The following is a 27,631-nucleotide window of genomic DNA, read 5'->3' as shown; positions in this document are numbered from 1 at the left end:
TCACTTGATAACTCGTTTTGTGATAGGTATTATGATTTGGCTTTAATTGAATGCAATATACTGTAGCATAGCACAGCTAGGATAAAAATGACTGTTACTGTGTGAAATATGCAGCAGTTGCCAAGAGGAACATCAGCACACAGATGGATGAATTCCAAGAGTAAGTAAATGCAACATCCTATATTCCACTCCCTGAGCTTACAGAAGGCCCTTCTTTTATCTCTACAGGCCTCCTCATCCCCACAGCAAAGTGTGATCAGGCTCCAGTGTTTCTCCGGGTAGATGGGCGTGGATCTCAGTGCAGCCGCAAAGCAATATGGGGATCCAACGTGTAGCTGATCTATTCTTAGCTCTGTGACAACATGGCTAGGGCTGTTTCAGCACAAGCGGAAGAAAAGAAGGGGGTTACCGTGTATGCATATGATTTCAAATGTAACCCTTTCCGTATATAATTTTTACCACATGCTAATGTCAGTGCTGTATAGCTGTATTAAGTTTTTGTTCAGTACATCAGTACTTGGTTTACCGTAGTTTTCTGTTAAATATTAGAGGATCTACTAACAGTACGAGAGTCACCCTCAGCAGTAAAGAATGGGAGGAGAGAAAAAGCACGTGTACTGGGCGTTTCTTGGGTTAATCCATAGTCCAATCACAGAGCGAGATTTTTTTGAATAAATCTACATGTTTTAAAGACGGACAAATCCCTGCGTTCTGATTGGTCAAGGGGAGAAGAAGCGGCCAATCGCTTAAATGACAGGCGCTCAGCTGGCCGTGAAGCCCCGCCTCTTTCATATTAACTAGCAAACCCCGGAAACGTTGTCGCTTAAAGGGACAGGAGAGGAATTTCAGGCAAGGGTTGAAACAACGAAAACAGCTGCAAGCACAAAAAAAAGAGACAGGCACAGAGAGGAAGGGACGTAGACAGCCAGCAAAGCAGTCAAGCTATGTGGCAAGACGAGACTGAAACTGACCGATTATTTTACCCGTCAGTCATCCACAGCTAAGACGGCTAACGGCTTTTAGTCGATTTTCGCGTCCTTAACGTTAGCAACCTGGAATCCGACAACGCAGCAGTCAACACGGCAGAGAGATAACAAAAAAAGGCCAAACTCCCAGACGACAGGGACGCGTCAGTTCAGACTGTGTTTCTGCTCCTGTGTCCACCGTTTTTGTTTTTGGTGTTTTTATTAGGTGAGTAGGCTTTAAAACCTTTAGACCTGGCTAGCTAGCTACCTCTTAATCTTCTGCATTGTGTGAACTTTAAATATAGCTATGGATAGGTGGAAATTGCACAAAGGTTCAGGTTGTTTAAGAATTTCTGAATGGTTTCAGTTAAATGTTTGAACTTACAGGTGATCACGGTCGTCATTTTCTTTATCAGTCTGTGAAATTGAGCAAAGAATGAGTGGAATCCAGTCTAAGCCAGCTGATGACCTGCCAGTATCTTGCAGGGTGTAGGGGGCGTTCCCCTGCTTTGTCTGCTTTCCTCACCGTTTCTTTATCTGTGTGTGTATGTGTATGCATTCTGCGGTGCTTAGGGACAAAGTGATAGAAACCTAAGTGCATCAGTCACCGTCGTGGGTGTATGTGTCTCATCAAAATACATGTGTAAATATTTAATTTTGTTGTAACTGCTCTGCACCCTCATGCCCTCCTGGGATTGAGCATATATGGGCTGTACAAGAAGGAGGGATCAGCCAGCACTGGCATATATCTGTGAGATTATGACTGTAGCTCAGCGGGTAGAGTGATGATGATCACTGTAAAGCTTACAGGAGAGAGGATAGCACTGAGTGCAGTGGGCGTATTGTTCCCTTGGATTGCACTTGGGAGTTGCATTGCATCATGCAGTGAAGGGAGCATTGTTGGTACTAAACTGTTGTTACAGTATATATAAAACCAATAAAGTGTGAGTAGAGGCAGTTATTACAATGTCATTATGTTCAGCTGCTATTTCCTACTTCCTCCCATTGTCCTGACAAGCAGGGCATGATGGCATTGACATACACATTAGGCACACGTGTATGCAGTCACACTCACTCTACATCACCCATACAGCACACGTGCACATGGGAATCCGCCAGATGTCTCACACGCATATACACACATTACTGCAGCAAATCCATCTGCAGGTGTACATTTTTTCTCTCTATTGCTTGTCCTTGCATTGGTCTGACAGCGCCCCCCCCCACTTCTCTGTCTGAGAGAAACCAGGGGGCTTTGTCCTCAGCTGAGTGTGACGTCATGCAGATCTTTGCTGTGAAACAACCCTGAAGGCGAGGTGCATGTTGTTCAGCAGTACTGGGTCTGGGCTTGTCATGTGCACAATCATGCTTTGACCTAAGTTTAATCCTATGTCTGTTCAGGTGAGACAAAGAAACTGAGAAAACCCTCTCACATCAATAGAAAAAGAAGGGAGATAGTGAACAAAAACTGAGTAAGGATGAGCGTGGGACATTTTTAGCATAGAAGAAAAGCCAGGAATCCCCAATGATGACTTGCATGTTTGCTGACTTCAAAATTTATAACTACTCGGGGAAACATATTGTATGTTTCTCTGTGTACTGTTTTCTTATAGTAACATATGGAGCCACCACTGCCTTGTTAAGCTTTTTAATAGTTGATTACATCATGGTCAATATGATGCTGACTTGAGACTCATAAGAGCTCAGTTTCTCCTGCTTCTGTCTGAATAGATTAGGCCCAGACTAGCAATTTTACAGCCTGTGTCAAACATTGGCCTGCAAGAGGCTCTTCTTACCTTCCCTACGGTTCAGCTGCAATATACAATCTTATTCATCTGTAGTTCAGCTGATTATGACATTAATGGATGCAAGTTAAGGGACACCATTCAAGCTGTGGTCATCTGTGCACCCAGCCTATGTATGTTTGACCAAATGGATTTTACCTTCCATGCCTCTTACGGCTATCTGACTGAGTGGTTATGGTTGCATTTCTCCCTTTTAGCATCTGTACCTGGCAGCTCATTTTATGTGTGTGGAAAGTGGGGGTGGCTAGTAAACGCTTTGAGCTGATGAAGGCTTGTTGTCAGCCCTCCAATGTGTCTCTGCAGGATTTGATGTCAGAGATTACAGATGATTATGTGGGTTAGATCCAGTACGCAACAATTCTCTGGGGCTATATTGATCTCTAGTGTGTCTGTTTGTGTCTATGTGAGAGTGTATGCATGGGTTTTATTATACTTGTGTCATAATGAGTGCTAAATTATGTCTCCTAAATAAAGAGATATTTAGCCATTAAGGGTGTAAATATAAGGTGAAGAGAAGGGAAGCTCCCCACAAATTTAGTTGTACGAGCATGTGTATCTTACTGTGAATACATGTTTTAATACATAGCCTTAAGCCATAACCAAGAACCAGTACTGACTGGTAGACTGACAGGAACAATGTTTCTCTCTTGTTTTAAAATACAGAAATGCTACCTCTCTTACTAGCTTCTCTTTAATGTAGTTTTCCTTTCTAAATGTCAGTATAAACCATGTTGCACTGCCAGTGCCATGTAAAAATGAAGGTCCTGCTATTCCCATGACCCTGAATGTCCTGCAGTGACTGGTAGAGTCCAACATTGTCCTTGGGTAACAACAACATTTAGTTTAGTTTTTTTTTGTTGTTGTTATTTTCCTTTAATGATAACCAAAAGTCCTCACACTTAAAAGACTGAAGAAAACCTCCAGAGGAAAGTATCTGGTTGTCACTTCTGAAGTGCTTTGTTTTAAAAAGAAAAAGACATTACAAGAATTCCATTATTATTATTTTGTCCTTAAAGGAGTGTGTGTGAGAATAAAAATGCATGTTTAAAATCATTTTCTCACCTTAATATTCCCAAGCTCCTAAAATAGTGCGTGTGCAGCCTTGACTGGTGCACCCTTAACTGAGACCCTCATTCTCTTATCTCTGGTCTTTATTCACACACACACACAAACCCACACACTAACTAAACCCAGCTTCAGGCTTACCATTAAAGGTCAGTTAGTCCACTTAACAGTCTGTCAATAAGAGGAACTAGTAAGTCCTCTTACAGACCTGCAGTGTCCATGTGTTTGTGACTGCGTTTTCCTAGCATTGACTGACTGTGGTTAATATATTAATCTATTTATAGGGCATGGAAGGGAATGCCAGGGAATTAAAGGATGCTTGGAGTAAGTGAGCATCTGGAGATCGTTTCAAATGTGGTGGAGGGTCTAAGTCTATTGAGTGTTAGGCATTGGAAAATACTGAGACTGTTTGTTAGAAACCAGAGTTACCTAATTAGTGCGACTGAAAAGTGAATGAACAAGGAAAGACAGAGCCACAAACTAAACCTGATGAAGTATTTATTTAGAATTTTATAAACGAATGTTTTAGCACATATCCACCACTGGGGATCAGTAGTAAAATACCTGCAGAATTGAAATATTTAGAATTGGCTAAAAAATTGGCTATTAAACATTACTATTTTATCACTCTGAGGATTGGAAACTCAAACAAAAAGACTGCACCGCTCATTTCATTTCCTTTATTCATACTCATGTTTCAATAATAGTTGGAAACCAGCATCACACCTTTTGAGAGACTGGAGTCTGGAAGTTTCTCTCTTGCTGAGTGCTCCATCTTTGTTTAGAGGGTTTGGTGGCTCCATCTATAGTGTTGACTGCTCTTCTTTATTCAAACACAGCTTACAACAGAAGTTCAGAGAGAGGAGGATGGCAAAATGACAGTACTACCTGCTGAATAAATCAACATGGTTTGACATTACACCCTGAGTGGCAAAGTGCAGTTCTGTACAGTGTGGATATGTGAGAGTTTTATATCTGGCTGTAATTGACAGACAGCAGTACTTGTAAGTCTACATTTAATTCATTTATCAAGCAAAAATGCCAAACATTTGCCTTTGAGATGAAATTAGTCTGTCATTTGAGTAGTCAATCAACAGATAAGTAATCAGCAACTATATTGATAATCAATTAATTGTTTTTCACTGTATCATGCAAATGTGCCTAACTTTCCCTAGTTCCAGGTTTCTAGGTAAAGGTAATATTTTTTTTTTATAGATTAGTCAATGAATCGATCGTTCAGGAAAATTATTGCCAGATTAACCAATGATGAAAACAATTGTTATTTGCAGCCTGAATTTGCTGGCTCAAGCTTTTCTCCATTTAATATTATCTTATACTGAATATCTTTGCATTTGCATGGTTGGGCAAAACAATCTGCAAAAGTGCCACAGTGACTACACTAATGCATAAATACTAAAACTAAAATATCTAGATGGATAGTGGAAGATGATACAGTGGGAAAATTGCACCAGGACAATTTAGCACAGCTCAGAAACCGCAGCTGTCCGTGTGCTGTTATTTGCTACATCAGTTTTGCATTGATAGTCATTGCTGTTTTGGTTTTCTTTATGCAAACTACTTACAAAAAATAATTTTATATGTGTTGTTGTTGATGGTCAACATATGTATTTTGGTAATAAAGAGCTGTTGCAGGAGCTTTGTGCACATAATTAACAATGACTATTAATAAGGAGTATCTTCTTGGGTGTTATTGATATCACAAAGAGGTTTAAAATCCAGAGCTGGGAGCCTCATAAGTGGGATGGGTTTCACTTTTGATCCTAATGAATGACTTAGCATACAAATACACAAGTTAAAAATAAAACTGTGTGTAGCATGTGAGCCATTTAGTCTGTTGATATAACGTCCACACAACCCCCAGAATCAATGAGTAGATGTTGGAAGGCAGATGCATCTCTGTGCATTATATAGGTCAACACAGAGCTTAACAGGCTAAGACCTGTTCACTCTCTGCCCCTCTCCCTCTCGTCCTTGTCTTGTCCCCTCTGTCCATTACTCTCCACTATCGTGTCATTTGTTTTGTTCCCCTCGTCTAGCATCAAAGCCCTCCATCTCTCTGTTCTGCTTTTATACCCATCTTTCCATCTTGCGGAGGCTGAGTATTTATGACAAGACTGGGCCTTTGTATGCATCATTTGTTAAATTGACTTTTATACAGATGAAAGAGCGCTCCCCTTTGGACAACTGTGACACCCACTCTTGGAAATTCATTAATAGTAATGTTTTACATAATGGATTTTTGTAAAGAAAAGAAAAAAACAAAACAAAACAAAACAATAATGACTTTAAGTAATGATCTAAAATGGAAAGGAAACGTTCTTTTGCACAGTTTATACCTGAAGTGAAGCTGTTGTATGTTGGGTTCACTTGAAACAGTCAGTTGCCCAGTCATGTTTTCCTGATATTACAAGAACACACACAATAGTGTATTTCATGCAAACCTGAATGCATCAGTATGTCTCATGTGCCAGAGAGTTTTAAAGCTGTGGTATACAGAAAACACCTTCAAGCAACACAGGGCTGTTCATGTGTATGTGTGTCTTTGTGTTTGTTTTCCACAGTTAAAGCCTAAGTGAAGTGAGTGCTCATCACACGGTAGGCCTACAGAAAGAAATGGAGCCCTCATGCCTTTTGTTTATCACTGGGGCATATCTGTGTCTTTACTTGTATACTCGAGATTGTGGTTCACTGTTGTGTTGTAGGAGAAATGTTTGCGTGTGTGTGCGCCTGGCCTCTTTTGTGCCATGAGAGCCAGGGAACACCTGAGCCGGAGCATTTTTGTCAAAGTGACTTATTGTCTCAGTTAAACGGAATCAGAGGTAGGTAATAGATAGGGTATGTTAGCCTTCGTGATCTGATGCCTGTTTTTAGCCACAGCAAGTGGCCTGGCTCTCAGAATGACAGTGTTGATCATCAGTCAGTTGGGAGGTCGCTCCACCACTTTGCTCTAGTAGATCTAAGCAACTATTTAATGGATTCCTATGAAATTAGACACAGACTTTTATAGTGCCCAGAAGATTATCGAGCATGCTTATGTCTGTTTGTCTAGTTGTCTATTTGGATTCTGATGCATGTTACTATCTGCACATATTGAGTGTGTACAGCTCTGCCATAGGCTCAAACATAGAGCAGCAACTCTTGTGGTACCAAAGCTTCTCATTATTAACTGCTGCTTAATGACCGCAAGTGCGTGTGTGTTTGTGTGTATATGTGTGTGTTTGTGTTGGACTGATCTCAGGATTAACCCTGGCCCGACCTCTCTCTACCCTTCACCTTGTAACGTCCCCCAAATCAAAATGGACAAGCTGCTCTCTGTTTGTGTTGCTTGAACACATTCTTGTTTATTTTTACTGGCCTTTTAGTTTAGGTTAACACTTGTCCTTAAGGTCATTGTAAAGTTGTGCTTTGTTTTTACCCATTTTCCACTTATTCTACTGTTGTAAAAATTATCACATATCTCTAACAAACAAATGAGCTCTGCCTGCTCTTGTAATCTTCTCCACCATCCATTTTGGCTAGTAACCAGGTTGACTGGTTAAATAGTAACAGTATGCCGTGGTTAGGTATTAGTGAGCTATAGAGCACAGAAAGTGTTTTTCCCCTTTTCCTTTCACTGCCCAGATGGCAGGCTAGACTACTTTCAACTGATACCAGTCAGAGTGGTGCAACGCCACATTGTGCGAGTTCCCCAAGCATGAAAGGGAAAAAAGGAATTGATTTTAAACTGAAGGAAGATGCACAAAAAAATGCCCAAAGGCCAGGAGAAGGGAGGAGATGAAGAAGCGCATATAGACAAAGAGGGGATGTTACAGAGGGAGAGAGAGAGAGATAGGTGAAAAGACAGGCAGCTGAATTCAGGGTGAAGACGTGAGGACTGGGAGGGAAGGGAGGAGAGGTGGAGAGAGAGCGAGCAAGCTTTATTTCCTGTCCTCCATGAATAGGCAACATATTTCTCTGGAACATTCCATCCTCTGAGCTGGCCCGGCCTGTCACCAAGACTCAGGGTGCCACACTCCTCCCCATCTCTGCATTTCTTCCCATTGCACGCTGTCTCTCTCTTTTCCCTTTGTACATATCAAAAACCACTTGATTTCTGTCTTCTCTTCCCTTTTATTCCAGTGTTCTCACATCAAAAGCAAGATGGATTTGTAGGTGAATTTACATGTGGGAGAACAATAATTGATTTTTGGTGATGGATTGGTGTTGAAAGGAAGACTGGACTCACTTTTAATGATCTCTGTGAGAACATTTAATCACAGATTATAAGAGGCACAAAAGACGAGTTTCCTAGGCATCTCACAGTGCTGCTGCATATTGGATTAATAAATGAATGGTAGAAGTGTTTTCAGAAGTGGATGGGGAGACATATTTGGTAATGGAAAAACAAACAAAACTTTTTTCAGGATTGCTTTATTTGGGAAGTTTAGTGTTTAAAATGGACTAACAAAACGTCTGTGTTAAAGAACATCTATTTACTGCATCTACCCAATTTAAACCTAACCCCAAATCATAAATTTAACCCTAACACAGTAAAGCAAAAACCATGTTGGTTTTTATTGGTCAAATATATCTAGCCAGTTTGCTTAAATGGCAAAAAGATCAAAGTACACACACATATGCACACACCGTTTTTTCCCTGAGCAGTAAAGTTAAATGATTATACTTGAATAGGCTCTATGTCTCTTTTGAGCTTTGTGAGCTTATTTATCAACAGGCAGCTGGTCAAACATACCCTTCCAGAGAGAGTTCACCTCACCGGATTGTTACAGTGCTTTATAAACGTAAATATAAAGACGTCTCTCTGGGAGGGAAACAATCTACAAGAACTGGCTATTTGATAATGGGAAAGTTTGGTTGTAGGAGCTAAACTGGCAGGTAAGCATCTTATTCATTCATTCGTTCAACTGTAAAATCCATTTGCCTGAAGAAAGAAAGTGGGCCGTACCGGGCGCTGGTCTGCAGAGAAATAAGGCCTGAAATGTTGAAAATAGAAAGCAGTTAATGTTATTACCATGTGGTGACACATAATAACTGAGGCAGCTAAAAATAGAAAATGAACACTAAGACAAAAAAAGCATTTGCTGTATAAGTTAGAGAGCCAGTTTCAGATTTGCACTTTAAACTTCTCAGTGGTATAGCACTGAACATGAGAAGGGTGTAACATTTATTTGCATCCCAAAATTGAGATGGGTTTGAATCAGCGAGTGAACGCACCATTGCTTCTAATTTCCTCGTTAATATTAGCTGTGAAGTTTGCTTCGGCACATTGGAGCTTTCCTGATGTCCACTACTGCTGGCTCTCACCACACACTTGTGGTAGAGATGGACACACACATATACGTCTCCATGTGTGTACTGCTAACACACACACTCCTACATGCCAGTAGACACAGACACCAACACAAGCAGGGATCCGTGCCTCTTTAAACACGCTCAGTACCCCCCCCCCCACCCCACCCCACCAAACACGCACAGACACATATACACAAACTTTCCTTTCCCACCCTTCCTCCACCTCCCCTCTTCCTCTCGTCCTTTTGTTCTCTCCCTCCCCGTGAAGGAGGGTGAATTGGACCTTGTTTTCGATACTTAAAACTGGCCTTTTAAGACTGTGACTAACTGATTTTCTCAAAGAGGTTTTCGTCCTGGTAGAGTCAAATCAAACTTCTTCACGTTTTCAAGGCTGTGACTGTTTCGAGCTGGTGGGTAAAAAAAAAAAACAAACAGCTGGTGTCATTTTGAGAGGCCTCGAAAAACAAGGTGTGTATCTGCGTGTGTAACGCAAAGCTTCACATGCCTTGATTGAAAATTCAACCCCTAGTAGTCATATAGGCATCAAAACGAACACTGCCATGCTCTCATGTCAGGATTGCATCAATGCATGTTTGATGGAATGTGAGTGAGTGTGTGTTTTCAATGCTTCTTTCTCCTCAGCTGCACTCAGAGTGCCCTTGAATGGAGGAGGGCATTAATAGGGAAGACACACCCTTTTTTTCCCAAATATGGAAGGCAACATGGGCTCTTAAAGGTACAGAAGTGTATGAGTCTGTGTCTGTGTTTGTGTGCAGCCACAACATTGAAACCAATAACTGGTTTGAATGCTGTACCTTATCTGTGTGTGCTGATAAACAAGATCCTAAATACAGTGCTGCTTGTGAGCGCAAAGTCCCCATTACTAAAGATTTTTTTTTTACAAGCTTTGTTGTCAAAAGCAGGAGCTCAGCCTGTTTGACAACAGAAACCTTTCCTGATTTCAGTCGTCCCCTGTCAGTTTATCTTCCTCTGTCTGTCTTGCTGTCTCTGTCTTCAACGCCTTCTGCCTCCCCCCTCCCCCCTATCCCCACATCTCTATATTTGGAGGTATGTAGCTGAAGACGTGTCTTGTTTTCCTCTCTGTTCACTTTTACTGTTCACGCACACTCGAGAAAACAAGAAAACTGGGGTGTCCCAGATGGAAACTGAGCAAGAGATGGACATAGATGAGGAGTCAGTGACAGACACTGACTGAAATTTAAAGAGACAGAGAGCTATCAATAGGTTTGCCTCACATGTCTCGGCAAGCACACATCTGATAACAAGCCAACCGTTTTTTCCTAAATAATGATAAAGCATAACCAGGTACATATGTGTTTGTAACAAGTCCAGGGAAAGTTGTGTGCTAAATATCTTCTTGACGACTTCAAGTATGTTTTGTGCACAGAACTTGAACTTGCATAATCTCCACCCACAGTGTGTGTGTGTGTGTGTGTGTGTGTGTGTGTGTGTGTGTGTGTGTGTGTGAGTGTGAGGTGAGTGGATGCATGTGAGTGTGTGATGCACTTGCTTGCACTCTGTGTACTTTAACCACACCACTCTGTTCAAAATAGTTCTTGCCTTGTCAACATGCTGCCCCTTATTAGCTCACAGATGGGAAGACACACACACACACACACACACAGATGAGGGCTGCTTCTGTTACTCAGCTGATAAACTTTTTCACATGCACTTAATTCTCTAGCTGTACTCCAGCAGCAGATAAGCCTTCTACTTTTGAGCTTTTGCGAGCTGTATGCGCTGTGTTCATTTCATGCTACACACTGAGTGCCTTTGTCTGTGAGAGAATAAGACAACAAGGGAAGGGGGTAGGTGAACGGCGTAGATGCTTGTATCTTTAACTACACAACTACACATGTGGCTGAAGCACTATGAGAGTTAAACACTGTACACAAAACATGCTTGAAGCTGTCAAGGACACATTTAACACACACACACACACTGTTTGGGGAAAGTGCACTTCAGTCTGGTTACTTCTGCAGAACAAGCCGAGCAGGAGCGAGTGGGCGTGGTTTAAGCTCCCCACGCTTCCTCCCCCCCCTCACTCCCTCCCCACGGCCAATCAGGAACTCAGCCACTACAGCTGACCCCCCTTTCCTCTATCCAATCAGCTGGCAGCTCCCCCCCCCCCCCCCCCCCCCCACACTCTTTTCTTTCCCCTGTATGCCTTCACTGCTGAGTGAGCAAAGCACACCTTGCTCTATCAGCTGAGAGGAAACAGACAGAAAGAGAACACATACATACTGAGAGAGAGAGGGAGGGTAGGAAAGGTGGGGCTTATGAGTAGATAGAGGAAGAGAAGAGAGGGTGAGGAAGAGAGGGAATGGGAGAAGAGGGAAGGGGGTATGCTAGCATGTGGAGTGGCTTTTGTATTCAAGATATTTTGGAGGGGCGCGAATGAGAGAAAAGAAGAAAGAGGGCGGGGGGGAGCTCGAGCGAGAAAAGGAGAGGGAGGGAAAGCACAAGACGGGTGGGGGGTGAGGGCTGCTGATGGGTTTTTGATTTGTGTATGTGTGTGACTGAGGGTTGGGAGAGGTAGACAGGAAGAAAACAAGATACAGAGAGAAAGAGAGAGAGACAGAGTTAGTGCAGGCTGCTGGGCATCCTGACAAAACAAGCGAAGGGAGGCAGAACAACTTGACTTTTCTCCGTCTTTCTCAACACCACTTATTCAGGAGGAAGGAAGCAAAGAGACACGACAAGCCGGAAAGTCAAGAGAAAGAGAGAAGGCAGCTTAACCAAGTGGAAATAGAAACACAGAGGGGAAGAGAAAGAAAAGAGAGTAGAGTCACCTATCCACCCACCAGAGGGAAGAGAGGAAGGAAGGAGAGAGACAAAGAATGAGACAGTGAAACAAACTTCATAAGAGGGTGAGTGTCACAAGTTATGCTGCTGTCAAGTCAAGTGCACTAATGTTGCTCCTGTTGATTGCTGTCATATTGTCAGCTGGGCTCGGGTGACTCAACGTCTCCTAAAATGGCTACATGAAAGGGAGGCAGACAGACAGATAGGCCAGCAGACATATAGACAGAGGGAGGGAGGGAGGGAGGGAGAGACAGAAAGGGACCCCGTGTCAAACAGCATTCTCAGCAACTATGTCACTGAGCCAGCTTAGTTTAGACTGCCATGACTCCCCAGCCTGAGTACTGTGTGTGTGTGTGTTTGGTGTAACACAGCCTGAGTACTGTGAGCGTGTTTGGTGAAACACTGTCTTGCTCAGAGGTTTATCAGTTTCAATCAACTTTACCTCTTTCCCTCTGTCGCTTACTTTCGGTCTTTCTTTTCTGCTTCCTGTCTTTGTCTGACACTCACATGCAGACACATTCAGCTGTCACTCGATCCCCTTGTGCACAGTGACATTAGATTTCCAAACTGTAGATAGCTCCTGTAATCTAATCACCAGGTGATTGTTTGCAGGAGCACTTAGAAACTTTTTTTGTGTTTGAGAATGTGTTCATACATGTGTGAGTGTTTATCAGCATCCAGACACGGGCCTGGGAGTAGGTCGGGTGGGGTTCTGCTAAAAGTTGATGAGACAATCGAGGCATTTGGGAGGCTGCTAACTTCATGCTGATGCTATCACACCTCTGTCACAGGCTTCATAGAGTGCAAATGGTGGGTTCAGGACGCAAGGGGTTTTCACAAAAGGCCCATTCAAGATTATGGCTTATGTCACTGATTGAAAAGAAGTAATATCAGATCTATAACATGAGAATTAACCCCAAAAGCCAAATACCAAAACCAAAGCATTTTTTTTTTCATTTAAAGGGCAAGACAGGGCATTGTCAGGTTTGTGTGTGAGATACTTTGATAACTAAGCCAACTAAGCCAACATAAGCAATTCTTTTGACATTTTTCATAATCTGATTATTGGTTGATTTTGTAATTTGCTAATACCATTGCCAACTGCAACTGAAAGAGAGACATTTAATATACTATTACCTTTCTAAACAAACAGGTATATTTTTGTTTGTTCATGTGTTTAGGATAAAAAATAGAAATGCAAGCCCAGGCCCACAGCCTCGTTTTTTTTCTGTCTTGATTACTCTGGCACTGCGTTGGTGCCAGAAGGCTTTATCTGCCTCTGCCACTAAACTGATTTTTATATTAAAGGAGAATGCTGGGGGAATTGAGACTGAAGACTGTTTTTGGTCCAAACATTTCTCTGCACTGGACTGAATGAATGTTATGGAAGAACTGAAGAGAGAACATGCAATTTTAGTGTCTAAGGTGTATAACCTTATCATGGGCAATTATCCAGTCTAGCAATTTAGGATCTAGAAATGGTATATTCTTCTTTTTTTTTTTTTTTTTTAAATCCCTAAAGACAAAAAAAATTCTTAAAATGAGTGAAATTTTCTCAGGAGCCACTTGTTTTACAGTGGAAAGTTTGCAACTCTGCCGGGTTTTTTAATGTTGTGGCTCTACACTACTACATACTTATATAAAGTGTAATCTGGACAAAATCTTTATATTATAACAAACATTACGTAATTTAGACAGCAATTAAAAGGAACAGAATCTGAATTGACTGTATCTGTTTTACTTCTGACAAGGATTGTAAACAAACCCAAACAAAGAGTGATTTGTAAATGATCATTACTTTCCCCTTATGTTATAGTTTTTAGTTGAGTGTTTTTCTAATCGCTGACAGACAGAAAGTGATGGTGCTTTGAATGCTGTGCTTTGTGTGTGTCTGTGTGAATGTGTACACACATGCACATGTCATCTAAATGCTGTGATGAATGTATACAGGCCAAATGTCAGGGTATTTTCTGAGGATAGGTGCTGGCTGTGAGCTCTCCCCTCTTCACCTCCATACATTTTACCGAGAGCTGGTTTGTAGGTCAGAGCAGTCAACATACCTCCTAATGGAAACCTTCTGTTTACTGTTTTGTGTGTAAATGTGTTTTATTCCACCTATGTGTACCTTTTCAAAGTTTATGGGGTTGATGGTGTCTGAATTGTTCTTTTGCCTGTTTTGCAGATGTTTTTGCTTAACACACTGATACTCCAGTGGCCACTCCAATAGCCGAGGATGTGTCTCGGTCTAAGAGGTCCTTAATAGGCAGTCGAACCAACCTAATATACAGTACATAGCTAGATGTAGATCAGTGCTTTGTTTGGCTTTGTGTTAGGCTTTTACCTCCACCCGTTACACCACCCCTCTCTTTATAATGAAATGAAATCTCTCAGCACCTCCTGATGTGCTATAAGTCATCTGACCCAAGACTGTTAGGCTTTGACCTCATGACCACAGTCTTCCTTAGCCCAAAGGGCGCTCACACACTCGTATAGACACACAATGGTGCTCATGTTGAGGTGTGTTTGCATTCTCATGAACACACAGATTAGCACATATTTTAACACACCTCAGCAGCTAATTGTCCTCCTCGAAGGATATAACAATCTTCTAAGCAAAATGTTTGAGCTCCTGCTGAACCCTTTGACTTCTCAGTGCTAGTGTTTCTTGATGCTGTTCCTTGGGGTGCTCATGTGAACTTAGAGTTTAAGTTTTGGTTTCAGTCCACAATAACACTCAGTTGCCAGCTCAGGCTTTTAGACTGCCAACAAAATCCCCCAGAAAAACTATTTCTTAGACACTCAGTCACTGTAATGTTGTCATTAATGGAAGGTTAATTTCCCTTCTTTTCCTCTCTGCATCTTGGCAGTAAATAAATAGACAAAATTCTCCCTTCGCTGTCCCATCTCATTTTCCTATTTATTGCTGTTGGGAAAATCATTTCCCAGATTTGATTATTAGCTAATTCTATTTGAATGTTTTTGTAAGCATGACTCTGTCTACTCTCATTATGATCCAGAGCTAAGCCTGTGCCAAGGCAAACCAGACTTGTTTTTTCTATTTTGTCCATTTGTCCAGTCGGTCCCATAAACCACCTTACTAGGCCTTTTTGTCATTAGGTTTCTGTGTCATTGTTTGTTCAACATTTTTTCCTCATTTGTCTTCCCTCCTACTTTGTGCATGCAAATAAAACGTAACCCTAAAATGTGACTAAGTCAAACATGATGAGCCAGAGTTAATTCATTAGTTATCTGTGTGCATCTCTTTCTAGCCAAAAATATTTTTCAGCCTTTTAATTATAGCTTCAGTGTTAAATCTGATTATTTTACTGAACACTGTTGTCTGGGTACAGTCATCTAGCGTACATTCCACTGTGCAGCTTTGCTTGCTAAGGTAATCATTTGTACAATGTACCATTTTAGTAAATGACTGGTCAGAAGAGGGTTCTGGTGGATCTAAAGGATTTTTTTCGTATCTGAAAAAGTCCACTAATATGCACAGAAGGCTGCCGTTTGGTACAGCTTAATTTTTAGGCTCTGAGCTAACAAGTCTCAGAACTGCTGGTTTGTGAATTGTGTGGACAGTTGGCCCTGACACTGTTAAGTTCTACCTGTTCCTGCTGTATTTATAGTTTATTCAAGGTCTCTGACTTGGCAGTAGTCTGCCTGTTTCCCCCGTCTTCTCTCTCCTCTCTCTTTCTGGCTATTTCATTCTTGTCAGGTCTTTCTCCCCTTTACTTTGCCTATCATCCCACCATTTCTTCTCTTGCTCTGTCTCTTTCTGAATGATTACTTGTTTGTCCACTTCCAGTGATACTAATGATGTCATTTCAAGATTGCATGATGCCTGCCAAGGATGAGTAACTTCTTCATGCTTTCATGTCAACAGCATTCAGTCAAGGAAATGTGAGATAAACTTTTAGAGTAATGACTGTTTTAAAACAGTGATAGCTATTAAAGCTTTAAAATGGACAGTGTAATGACTTTGGTCCAGTCGGTCCAGTTAAGAGTATTTAAGAGAGTTAAGAGAGTTCTTAAGTTCCCAAGTCTGAGCTGACACACACCCAGCAACCTGAAGCCTTTCTTGGAGTGTCTCCCTTCCTCTGCTGGCTCCTGGATCAAGCCTGAAAAGGGCTGGGAAGGCTCTGCCAGCCTCCTGCTCAGCACAGTTCAAAATAAGGTCAGAAATCAAGTGGGACCTAGCACAAAACCTTTGGGTGCTCCCAGTGAGCTCTGACAACTATAAATACTTGGTGCTGACTCCTCTCCCATTCTCCCCCATCCCCCACTCCCTGTGCCCCCCACCCCTGGGCACTTGCTCAGGAGACTCCACCTGTCCTCAGGGGACAAAGCAAGAGGAGGTGATTCCTTGTATTGTATTGTTTTGAATGTACTCACTCGCATACAGTAAGTCATGTATCTTTTGTCATTTGACTTGCTAATGAAATTAGTTACATGTCCTTGTTTGACTGGGACAGTTCTGGTTTGGCCTTAGAGTGTCCCCCCACCCTGAATTATATCAGCAAAATAATCAAATGCCCAGATTTACAGTACTTGTCTTCCAAATATCCTTGTTTGGGCAGCACTTGATATGTGACTCTTAAATGTTTTCAGAGCATAGATAAATATTGCCATTTTACTTCCTGTTCATTTTCCAGGTTAAAGCAGTGGCAGTTTCATGGCATTTAGACTATGAATGTTGCCAGCTAGCTTGTTTATTTTCAATTGTGTTTTTTCTGTGGTGTAAACTTAAAAAGCTCTTCAAACCTGTACCATCTTGGGTTGTTAAAAAAAATCGGATTTATTTTATGTGCGTGTGTGCACTACTTGTTTGCTTTTTCCCTTTTGTGTAATGCTGTCTGGTTCCCGTTCGTTCTTGTGTCATCTTTGTCAGATTATCCCCTCCGTTCTTCTTCAAGTTGAGGACGGTATTGTCCCAAATGAATGGAGAATTTGGTTTGAGAAAAGACATGAAACCCAATATGTGCTCTTATAAATACTATTTGTCAGCCAAGCAATTTAAATACACGCTGGTGCTACAGGTCACCTAGAGTGCACCTAGGTAAGAAATACCCCCTGTATTACTTACCTACTTTGATCATTACACACTTGTATAGCAATTTGGGGATTTTATTCAACATCCCCTAAAGTCCCACCAGTGGATACGTTTCAGATATGTTTCAGTCTAGTGGAAAATACCCATGAACAATTCTCATTATCTACATTTCCTTTTTCTCAAGTTTTTTATTTCTTCTTTCTTGATCTTTAGCCCTTTATTATCAGTTCTCTCTAAATAATAATACTCTTAATGCATCATCATTGTTTTGTCATGATGATGCAAAAGGAAACTCAGGAGAGTGAAGTAACTAGTTGCTGTAATGTATTTCTAAATGGGAGCTAATTGTTTTTCTCTTCTTTACTAATATACAGTATGTGGATGCCAATTGAGTGGCGGTCAGATTAGCTTTTTTGGCTGTTTTCAACACTCCTCCAGTTGTCACATTTTACTTTTGAAGCTATGTAAGAACTTCAGTCATATTTTTATACCTGCTTTAGGACACAGGTCTTCATCACAGTCTGATGAAATCTTTGGGGTGGCTGTACCCACCTCATGGAGGACAGCCATTTTCTTGCATATGTCGATATTCTCTCGGAGGAGCATCTTTGCCTGTCTCCCCCGTGCCCCCCAGCACCCCCCACAGTCCACCTTCTCTCTCTCTCTCTCTCTCTCTCTCTCTCTCTCTCTCTCTCTCTCTCTCTCTCTCTCTCTCTCTCTCTCTCTCTCTCTGGCTCTGCTTCTTTTTCTCCCTCTTTGTCGCCAAACACAAAGGAGTCGTTATCCTTGGGCTACTGGTCTCCATGGCGACTGCTCACTGTGCCTCCCCTCCCCTCCACATTCCCAAGTTCTGGTCCAAGTGGGTCGGAAATGGCCCGCTTCTCTTGGCCTAGCACCATTTAGTGCCGAGTTAGCAGTGGAAATAACAACTCTCTGCTCCTCGAGTGGCTCCTCCATGTTTGATCCTCAAAATGGGATATTTCATCATGAAAATATAAAAGGGAATGAGAGCAGTATTTTTCCCTGTTGAGGGGTTTGATTATTTGGGTGATTTGTTCTTTGTATTGTTCTTCTCAACAGACAGAACAGAAATTTCATCTGCAGTGAGGGCATATTCGTGTTTCTGTGGCTTTCTGTGGTTAGGAGAATTTACGTAAGTGTGTCTTCCATAACCTGCATGTGTGTTTTCAGGGATTCTGGGTGGAATGACCCTGTCATGATGTCACAACCATGCACCTCACGCATAGGTGACCAAGGAGGGAGCGTCTGGCTATCAGCCAATCACAGAGGGAGCCCCAGTAGAGTTACGTCCGGTTCTGGTGCAGAAGCAGTTCCTCTCAAGAACCTCCTGCATTATTGACACTCCGCCCCTCTGGTTAGTTTTAGCCTTCAGGTTGATGATATGTCCAAGGTACCTAACGCTGACCATTGTGTACTAAATGTCTTTCTTGAACAAGCCTATAAAGTGTAATTGTAATGTATATTGACCAACTGGTTGCCTGACTAAGTTGTTTGTAACCTCTAATGGTTAAAACAAATCAATTTGTTTTTTTTTAACTCATTGAAATATATCTAAGATGTTCAATAATCATGCAGTCAGAAGTTAAATGTCTTCAGTTCTCTTGCAGCGACAAAAACTGACCAACCTTTTTATTTCTCCTCAGGTTATAGAACCCGTGCCCACCTCCTTCACTCCTACTTCCTCTGGAGTCCTTACTGTTTCCTGATTACCTACCTTGGGATGTTGGCGTTGTTTTTTGGCAGCTGCCATGGAGATAGACAGGTTTCTTTAGTTGGCCATTTTAGACACAACTTCCAGATGTTGTGCCAGATGCAACTTGTCCACACGGGCGGAATTAGACAAGGACGGGCACAGAGGTGAGATACTAATCTTGGGCATTTATTTCAGTGTGTTCAGTGTTATTCATTGTATTATTCAATGTATTATTTACAATTTACCTTAGGGGATCAATAAAATCTATCTATTCAGTTAGGCAGGAGACAAGTTGGGCTTATGCCCTGCCTGATTGCATCACATCCCATTTCTGAGATTAAGGAGCTGTATTTTCATACTGTTTTAAATCTGGAAGTTTGTGAGTAGGGATAAATACCTAATTTCCTCTCTTCTTTTGTGGCAAGAATACTTCCTCATGGCAGAAAAGGGCTACTTACATCTTGTTCAGATAACAGCATGACATAGTGAAGTCTTGGCATCATAACCACTTAGTTTGTAAGTGCCCAGAGGCATACAGTTCCTTTGTAGTCACAATAGTGACAGCAGAAAGGGATCCAGCACCCCAGCTTTAACTACTTACCTTAAAGCTGGTATCTTTATATTTTAGTTCTGTATTTCTTCAGGTAAAAATAGAATTGGCATCTTCTGCAACACTGAGCTGAAATGGGTTTCATCATCAAGGATGTACAAGAAGCTAGTGGTGTGAATTCATGCACTGTAATAATAGACATGATTTATTGCTTGTTGGGATTCATGCTGTTTGCCCTGCAGTCAGTCATGTGGAGGGCTGTTAAAGACAGGAAAAGCTGCATACTGTCTAAAATGTGTTAATTCTATTTGTTTACGTAGGCAAATACAAAGTCACTATTTTCAGAAGTCGAAGACCTGGATTTACAGATGTCATAAAATATCCTCACATCATTGTTGGCAGTTTCATGTTCTTTGAAGTTTTTTATGCCATTTTATTTTTTCCATCACTCATACAGCATACCCTTATACTTTATGATAATCTGTTCTGAATAGTAATGCTGTATTTTTGTGGCTCTCAGGTGCTGTGCGGCTCAGCTTCCTGTTTCACACAGTTTGACAATATCACAGCAGGAACTATAGGACTTCCTATTCCTGTGGAACATCTTGCTCTGCCTCCTGGCACTTGTGAGGACCTACTTGACCTGTTGCACAAAAGTTAGTCAAGACTCTTATCCTCAAGCGTAGAAACCATGCGGCACATTCACGTGGAATTAGCCCACAAAAAGGCTCCATTAGAGCTTCCAGCCCAGGAGGGGGACCTTCCTCCACCTACAGCACCAACACAGGCCCTAGAACCTGTGGTCAGACCGGGGGCTCCGAGACACTTTGGCCAGGAGGAGTTGCGGCTTCAGAAGGTCTACCAGCTCTCCATTTTCTCCCAGTTGGGGGGATTTTCTACCTCCACAGAATCCAACACTGATACCCAACAGAGGCCTGTCCGCTTGGGTGTGAAAAGGGGGCTAGAGGAGCCCCAGCTGACTCATAAGCGCCCTCACCTGGGAGATTCCTCAGATAGGGAGGCACTGGAGGGAGGAGTGCTGTGTGGGCCAGCCCCAGCTCAAGGTGTTGGGATGGGGTTAGCAATGGGCCCCGTTGGGCCTGGTTCTGTATACTCTTGCACACAGATGGAGCACAGAGACTCTGAGGGGGGGCTGTCACCCAGGTCTCCACCCCTCTCCCCAAGCCACAACCCCTCCCGACGCCCAACTCAGCACAATCACGATAAGCCCATTCCTGATGTATTTACTCCACTCTCACCTAAATCCCCAATGTGTGACCCACATGGGCATCTCTGTGATCAGGGCCACACCCTCGGAAGCTCAGCCAGGACTGAGTCTCCTAATGGGGGCCGCACACCTACCTACTCTTTAGGTAGCCCTGGAAATGAGAGCTGTACTAATGGCTCATCTGGAGGCCAGCGCAGCCCCCACCCATATGAAATGTCCACATATGAGACTCCCAACCCTGCCAGTCCCACCAGCCCCCCAGGCCCTTTCTCCCCCCCACACCACACAGAGCTGCAGGAACCAGGGGAGGCCACCGAATGGGAAGTTGGACTTGAATCTTCCCCACCTGAGCGAAGTGCCACCCAGGCTGCCTCCTCCTCTAATGGCCTGGCTTCCTGGGAGAAAACACCCAGCAGTAATGGCCACCGTTTATCCTCTGGAGGCCACTGGCCCGCCAAAAAGAGGCTGCTGTCCCCAAGCGACACAGGGGAGTCATGTTCAGAAGACGAGGGACCCTCCACATCCAAGAGAAGCAGGCTGTCGTTGCTGGCTCCAGGACTTGGCCCTGCCTCATGTCGCAGCACTGATGCTAAAGCTGCCCCTTACTGGAACCACCTGCTGCCATCTGCATGGGATAGGCCTAAGGTTAACACACTCACATACATACACAAACACACAATCATACAGCTGTCTTGGAAATTAGCTTTGATTAATGCAGTTTGCCAAAACAACTGCATCAGCCTATAGTTCCAACTACTGTACTAGCTAGTAGCTAACATTAGCTGTTATGCTATTTGACTGTAACAAGACACCCGTGGTGTCAAACAGAATATTCCTATGATCCTATGGTTATTCATAATATAAAGCACTTGAATGAAAAAAAGCAGAGTTGAGGAAAATGGTTTTCTTTTCTTTTTTTTTTTACATGATGATTCAATTTTCCAACAACATCTAGAGAGAAGCTCTAGGTGATTTTATTGCAGAATACGTTAGAAAACAGCATGTGCACATTTGCATGCGAATACCATGGCTTTAGACCCCAAAACATTTAAGCTTCCACAATGCAGAGGCTCCTAAAACTCTGAATATGGAGCAAGGAGCTGTTGTTCAAAGTCAGTAGTTGATGGTAAGGCATCTGTGAGCCTTGACAGACCTGGAAAAGAGACGGAGGCATAAATAAAGAGAAACTAAGAGAACAAGTAAAAGTGAGAGAATGAAGTGATGGCCGGCTCATTATCACACTACACTGGAACAGGCTGAGTAGCTCCAGAATAAAGCCCATTGAGGGAGGGTCCATTGTTCCCCCACATGAGTGTACTGTGTCTCTCACACATATACACACACACACACACACACACACACACAAACACATATACATCATCCTGCTTAAAAATGGTTCTGGAAGTAAATTGGCCATTTTTGAACATTGGGAGGCCAGAAAGAGCTTTGAGTGTGTTGGTTTGTGGGATGGGGAGTGGGCTAATGGCGACAATAGGGTTCACTAGTTCGCTAGTTGGGTTTCATACAGTGGTGTCATTGTGACTAGAGGTGTTCAGTGTATGTGTTAGGGAAGTGCAGGCAGAAACAGACAGATGTAAGAAAGACCCAAGGACACAAATTAGGGACAGAGAGGACAGTGAAAGTTAGACTTAAGGAAAAACAGTCACAGGTGATACTTTAGTAAATAAAGGTTAGAAAAAGGTATTTAAGAGACACAAAAAGGTGAGACAGGATAATATTCTGAAATGCCGTATGTGCTTTTGATCGAGTGTGGTGATGAGGTGACCAGCTGACAAAGAGCTTCAAGCTCTCTAGAGAGCCAGTGCAACCAAGTGTTAGCTAATACCAATAAGCTAACCATGAGTGAAAGGTTTTCTGCGAGCAAATGGCTAGCGGGTGGCGTAGGGTTGGTTAGTGACGAGTCATCTGATGGTGGGGTGGCCTTTAGGATGAACTGCAGCCTGGAAATGGGGAATATTTGTGCTCATGACACAGCGTCCAGTAGTCAGTGCTCAGTAAGTAAGAGGACACTTGAAATACAAAACTACTCCAACTGTTCGTACGAATTTCTCGAGCAGGAACAAAGAAATGCAGACATGTTATTTGAGTATTTGTTGTTTGAGTGTGTACTGAAAATTTACATTTTTTATCATTTCAAACCATTTAAAATTTCCGTTACAGATGTTTGTAAATAGCTATATTAAAAAAAGATAAATCAGCATTTTAATAGACAGAAACAAATAATTCCTTGTTTGTCCTCTTTTTGTCTAGACTGCCGCAGACTGCACAAGATCAGGGAGACGACTAAAAAGTGGCCTGCGATTGAAAAGGTGAGTCATCCATTATATTTTTGACAAAGTTATATCATGTGTTCAAAAATATTATCATAAAAAAGACGAGGTCCACTAAGAAGGGATTAAGAGAACAGGATTTAAACTTTAGCAGGTTTGTATGCACACATGTGGATGGATGAGATCAGTTTAGTGTCAGTCAGATTGACTGCAGTAAAGTAAACACAGGGAAAGGAGGTGGGAGTTAGGGTAGGTTGTATGTTATTCTAAATTAGAGGGTTTTGTGTCTGGACTTGAATACTCAGACACACTCAGAGGCATGTGACATGTTGGTTAAGACAAAATTAGTGTAATCTTAACCACTAACCACCGGTCTGTTTTGTGTGTTTTTGTGGTCATATTCAGTCGGCAGCTGCGCAGCGGCAGACACACAGACACCGGCCGCTCCGCACGTTCCAGCTGGCCCTCATCCTCCATCAGCAGATCACTACTCGGAAACTTTGAGGTACGAATTTTAACTATTACTTTAACAACGTAAGAGACGTAAGTAGCTTCAGGTCAAAGATAATGCAAACTTTAACCAATACCCTTTGCAGGTGTAGCTGGTTCTGTTTGAAGACATATTTCATAAGGGCCAATTTTAAGTCTTTGGGAAATTAAAACTTACAAATTATATTTGTAACAGACTAAAATGATAAATTATAAGCAAATAAATGATCGTAAAATAACAATTGAATGTAATTTGCAGGGAGAGGGCAAAAAGCACAAAAAGGGCTGATTAATTACCATTACAAAGTTTGATTTTAAGCAGAGGTTTTAGTCTATATTTCTAAACAACTTTAATAAAGATGGAATTTTTACCTTTTTCAGCATTTTCAAAATTTCAAAATTTTTGATAATATTGTAAAGCTGTTACTGCTATTTTTGACTATGCTCTGTATATGTAAATATCAGTGAAAAAAACACAATTGTTGGAAATATTTCCAGTGCTGAAATCTGTGTGTAAATAGGCCTAGATGGTTTTGTAATTGTTGCACAGCCTCGCCTGAGAAGGACTGACATTAAACATGGTTAACATATCTAAAATATTTTATTTACTCCTTAGTGTAGCTAATTTAAAGACATTGGATCCTAACATATTGACATCAAAATGAGGTAAAACAGTGCAATAAAACAACAAATAAAACAAACCTTCTTTGAGGCTCACGTTGTTCTTCAGCAGATGCATAATATATTACTTTCTTCAACGCTTCCTTGGTTTCAATTAAAATAAATAAATGAAATAAGAAATTTCATGAAAATGGTCCAAACCTACCTCTGCAGTGGTGCAGCAGCCCGTCCCTAATAACCCTTATGCTGAAAGTGTAAGTGGAAAGAGTTTTAAAAGGCTCCTGTCTTTGTCATGTGTGCTGCAGGAATCCATACTGAAGGGACGATTCTCCCCATCTGGCCGGATCGAAGGCTTCACGGCAGAGATTGGTGCCAGCGGCTCCTACTGCCCACAGCATGTCACCCTGCCTGTGCAGGTTACGTACTACGACATCTCAGAGCACAGCGCACCCTCACCCTTCCTGGTCAGTGTGTGTATGTGTGCATCTGCTAGATATTGTGTGTTTGTGTGTGGTTCTGTGCACACTTAGTCAGGCACAAACAATAAACCAAACAAAACACCAACACTGTTTATTGCACATGGCAGGTTTGTTTGCTAGTACGAAAATAATACACTCATTGAAAGAAAAACAAAGCAAAATTATAGATCAGAACATCTACCCAAAACAATAACAAATATAGAATTGGCTTCAACAAGGTTGGTGTTGGCTTGCTCCCTCAGAACCAGATGTAAAAAATGTGTGGTATGTTTTTCCCTTCATGCATATATCGTGAAGCCTTTTCCCACGTCTGTCCACATGAGCACTGAATACTGTACATTCATAAGATCAGCACGTACTTAGGAAGCTAGGACCAGCCTTAATATGTGAACAACTATAATCCTGCTTGCAAGAAGTCTTAAACTGTATCTGCTGTTACACAGGACCATTTGGAAACCAGCTGTTTCCACTTTATTAGCTTCATGCCTCATGTTGACTTTGAATTGTTGTGTATAAAAGTGGTGAATGTTGGGCCTCTTTTGATTCAGGTCTTTGAACTGTTAATCGCATTTAACATAATATGACTCCCTGTGTAGCTGCCTTTGTAACTGCAGCATAATGTAGTTATTTTAGAGTCAGTGTGCTTTCATTTAGGATTTTTCTGGGGGTTTTTTGTGTTTAGTGTTTTTGATGATGAATTTAGACTATGTGCTTAAATGACAAATGTGTTTCATCAGTGGATCAAAGTTCGCAGCTATTAAAATGAAACAAAAAAAAGAGTAATTTCGTCACTACACTGACTGAGTATGCTTATTCACTGCCATGTCTTTGTCTCTCTCCCTGACAGGGGGTGATTTCACTCGAGCCTCTTGGAAAGAAAGGATACAGCATACCCAAAGCAGGGACCATTCAAGTGGTAAAAGTTCTCATCATTCTCAGCTTGTTCTTTGCACAGGAAAAGGTTGCCTTTAAAAATGTTTAAAAACTAACTATCAGATATATCTCCCCTGTGCTACCGCAACATCTAAATGATATATCTAAATGCAACATGCTATTTCAAGAATTAAACTACTGCAAATTGACCTTCTTACACTTAATTTATAACCATTGCTAGCGGTCTTTTTTTTGCCATTTGAAAATGCTGACTTTGGTCTGATATATCTCTTCAGACCTTATTTAATCCCAACAAAACTGTGGTGAAGATGTTCCTGGTGACCTACAACTTTGGCGACATGCCTGTCAATCACATGACCTTCCTGCGCCACCGTATCTTCCTGGTGCCTGTGGAGGAGGGGGTTGAGGCACAAGGTGAGGCGTCTCCAGGAGGCGGAGCGCTAGACAGGAAGAAGATTCTCTGCTACCTGATACATCTCAGGTACGACTGAGGTTTCGTCTGTCTGCATTACTTTTTATACCTGAGATTCTGATAAAGATGTGTAAGCTATACAAAAATGTATTTTTTTATTCATAGTTGTTTCACATTATGGATATTTCATATATTTATGAGATTGGCATGACATTGGCAGTTATTTTGCATAGTTACAGCAATAGTTCAACATTTTTGGCAGTGTGCCTATTTGCTTTCCTGCCTCTTGTTAGATGAAATGATTGATATCACTCTCATATTTGTACAGTAACCATGAAGCTGCTGCCAGCAGTAGGTTAGTTTAGCTTAACATAAAGACGGGAAACAGGCAGGAACAGCTATCCTAGCTCTGTCATTGGGCCCAGCTAAGAAATGCTTGTGCACATAACCCTGGAAGGTGGATTTTGGGTAGAGCCAGACTTGGTGTTTACCCCCATTTCCAGTCTTCATAGCCCAGTATTAAAGTTAGAACAGAGTTTTGCTAACACTCACACTGTTGTTGGTTCTGCCCTTCTCAGATTCCAGAGCTCCAAATCTGGGAAGATCTACTTGCACAACGATATCCGGCTGCTATTCTCCCGCAAATCCATCGAAGTGGACACGGGGATCCCTTATGAGCTGAAATCTTTCACCGAGGTGCCAAGAAACCCTAAATACTCCCCCCGCGTGTGACCCCAGCTTGACCCTTTGACTCTCCCCAACGACAACGCAGCCCCTCCTGTGCTTCCTAAGAAGGATGGAGGGAAACAGACAGACTGCTAGAATGATGGACACAAAACTTGATAAGGCTGGATGAGACATACCACATCCTCACGAGACACAGCGACACATATGATGCAGTGTTGGTCATTGGAAAAGTCCCCCTTTTTATGCATTTATTCTCCATTTGAAATTTCAGATAAAGATATAAAATGTCACTCAACAAAACATGGCATTCCTTCTATCTTCCATTCACTGAAAATCTAAAAAATATCAGGCATATTTGTGTAGGAGCTGACGAGCATGCATGCAATCAAAAGCAGGACTTTTTCAACACCTTCATCTGAACAAAGAAAAAAAATGCACAAAAACTGACACACACACACCAAAACAGACCGACAAGACTCACGCACAGCACATGCTACATGTGTCACATCAGAAAAACTTATGGTGGCGACTCTGAGTTCAGTGTTAACATGCATGCCTTGTGACTTAAACACCTGAATTTTCCTCTAGTGCCGAAACACACTGTCCTTCACTCTGCCTGCAGCTCCAGCCGCCTCATTGGACCAATAATTTCCACAACTTTGGAGTTGACAAAAAACCCACAAACAGTAAGCACATCCCCGATGTGGGTTGAATAAGATGATCACCCCTCATGCTTCATATACTCACACACTTTCTGACCGGTGGAGGGGCGATGAGCAGAGACACAAACACTAGTGAAAGCAAGGGCTGAATTAGAATCAGCCATCTTGATTGGATGTCTTACAATTTAACACACAATAAAAACCACACCAACATGATCTGATCAAACTCAGGATGTCTGTTGAAGAATAAATTTATCTTATTACCTTTTCACTTACCATGGTACGGACCACTGTGTAGACTGTAAGCCAGGAGGGTCATACCATGTCATGAAAAACAGGGGAATCCAGTTCATTTTATGTAGCCAGACTGAGGGACACTGTGCTGTTTTCTTTTTTTTTTCTTTTTCTTTTTTATTTCTGTTCAGAACAGCCGGACGTTGGAGCAGAAAATGAAAAAAAAGACAAGCTGTAGTATTTTTAATTTATGTTTTCGCAAATGTCTTAATAAGCAATATACTGCACAAAGTAGAGTGTGTTTTTCAGCCGGACGAGCTTTCTCTCTGGAGGGGGGGGCACA

General features: G+C 41.9%; 1 protein-coding gene across 3 annotated transcripts; it reads left to right on the top strand.

Annotated features, from left to right (window-relative positions):
- Positions 1-843: 843 nt before the first annotated feature.
- LOC121184980 (protein FAM214B) lies at positions 844-27,631 on the top strand. 3 transcript variants are annotated; one of them, XM_041042918.1, is made up of 10 exons: positions 844-1,191; positions 18,219-18,402; positions 18,692-18,905; positions 19,812-21,164; positions 22,791-22,849; positions 23,216-23,315; positions 24,226-24,384; positions 25,247-25,315; positions 25,569-25,774; positions 26,284-27,631. In XM_041042918.1, the coding sequence occupies exons 4-10, from the start codon at positions 19,983-19,985 to the stop codon at positions 26,435-26,437; spliced, it is 1,929 nt and encodes a 642-aa protein (XP_040898852.1). In that variant the 5' UTR covers positions 844-1,191; positions 18,219-18,402; positions 18,692-18,905; positions 19,812-19,982; the 3' UTR covers positions 26,438-27,631. The 3 variants fall into 3 exon arrangements, with proteins under 3 accessions (XP_040898852.1, XP_040898851.1, XP_040898853.1); XM_041042917.1 differs by lacking the exon at positions 844-1,191 and adding an exon at positions 11,531-12,039; XM_041042919.1 differs by lacking the exon at positions 844-1,191 and adding an exon at positions 15,421-16,151.

The sequence above is a fragment of the Toxotes jaculatrix genome, chromosome 7 (assembly GCF_017976425.1).
Source record: "Toxotes jaculatrix isolate fToxJac2 chromosome 7, fToxJac2.pri, whole genome shotgun sequence".
In the NCBI taxonomy this organism is placed as follows: Eukaryota; Metazoa; Chordata; class Actinopteri; family Toxotidae; genus Toxotes; species Toxotes jaculatrix.
This window is presented reverse-complemented; position numbering and strand designations above follow the sequence as displayed.

Bases quoted from the DNA above. Each gene is read 5' to 3' on its own strand.
- LOC121184980 (XM_041042918.1), top strand. From the start codon at position 19,983: ATGCGGCACATTCACGTGGAATTAGCCCACAAAAAGGCTCCATTAGAG. The intron at 24,385-25,246 runs GTCAGTGTGTGT...TCTCCCTGACAG, and splicing joins GCGCACCCTCACCCTTCCTG to GGGGTGATTTCACTCGAGCC. The intron at 25,775-26,283 runs GTACGACTGAGG...TGCCCTTCTCAG, and splicing joins TGCTACCTGATACATCTCAG to ATTCCAGAGCTCCAAATCTG.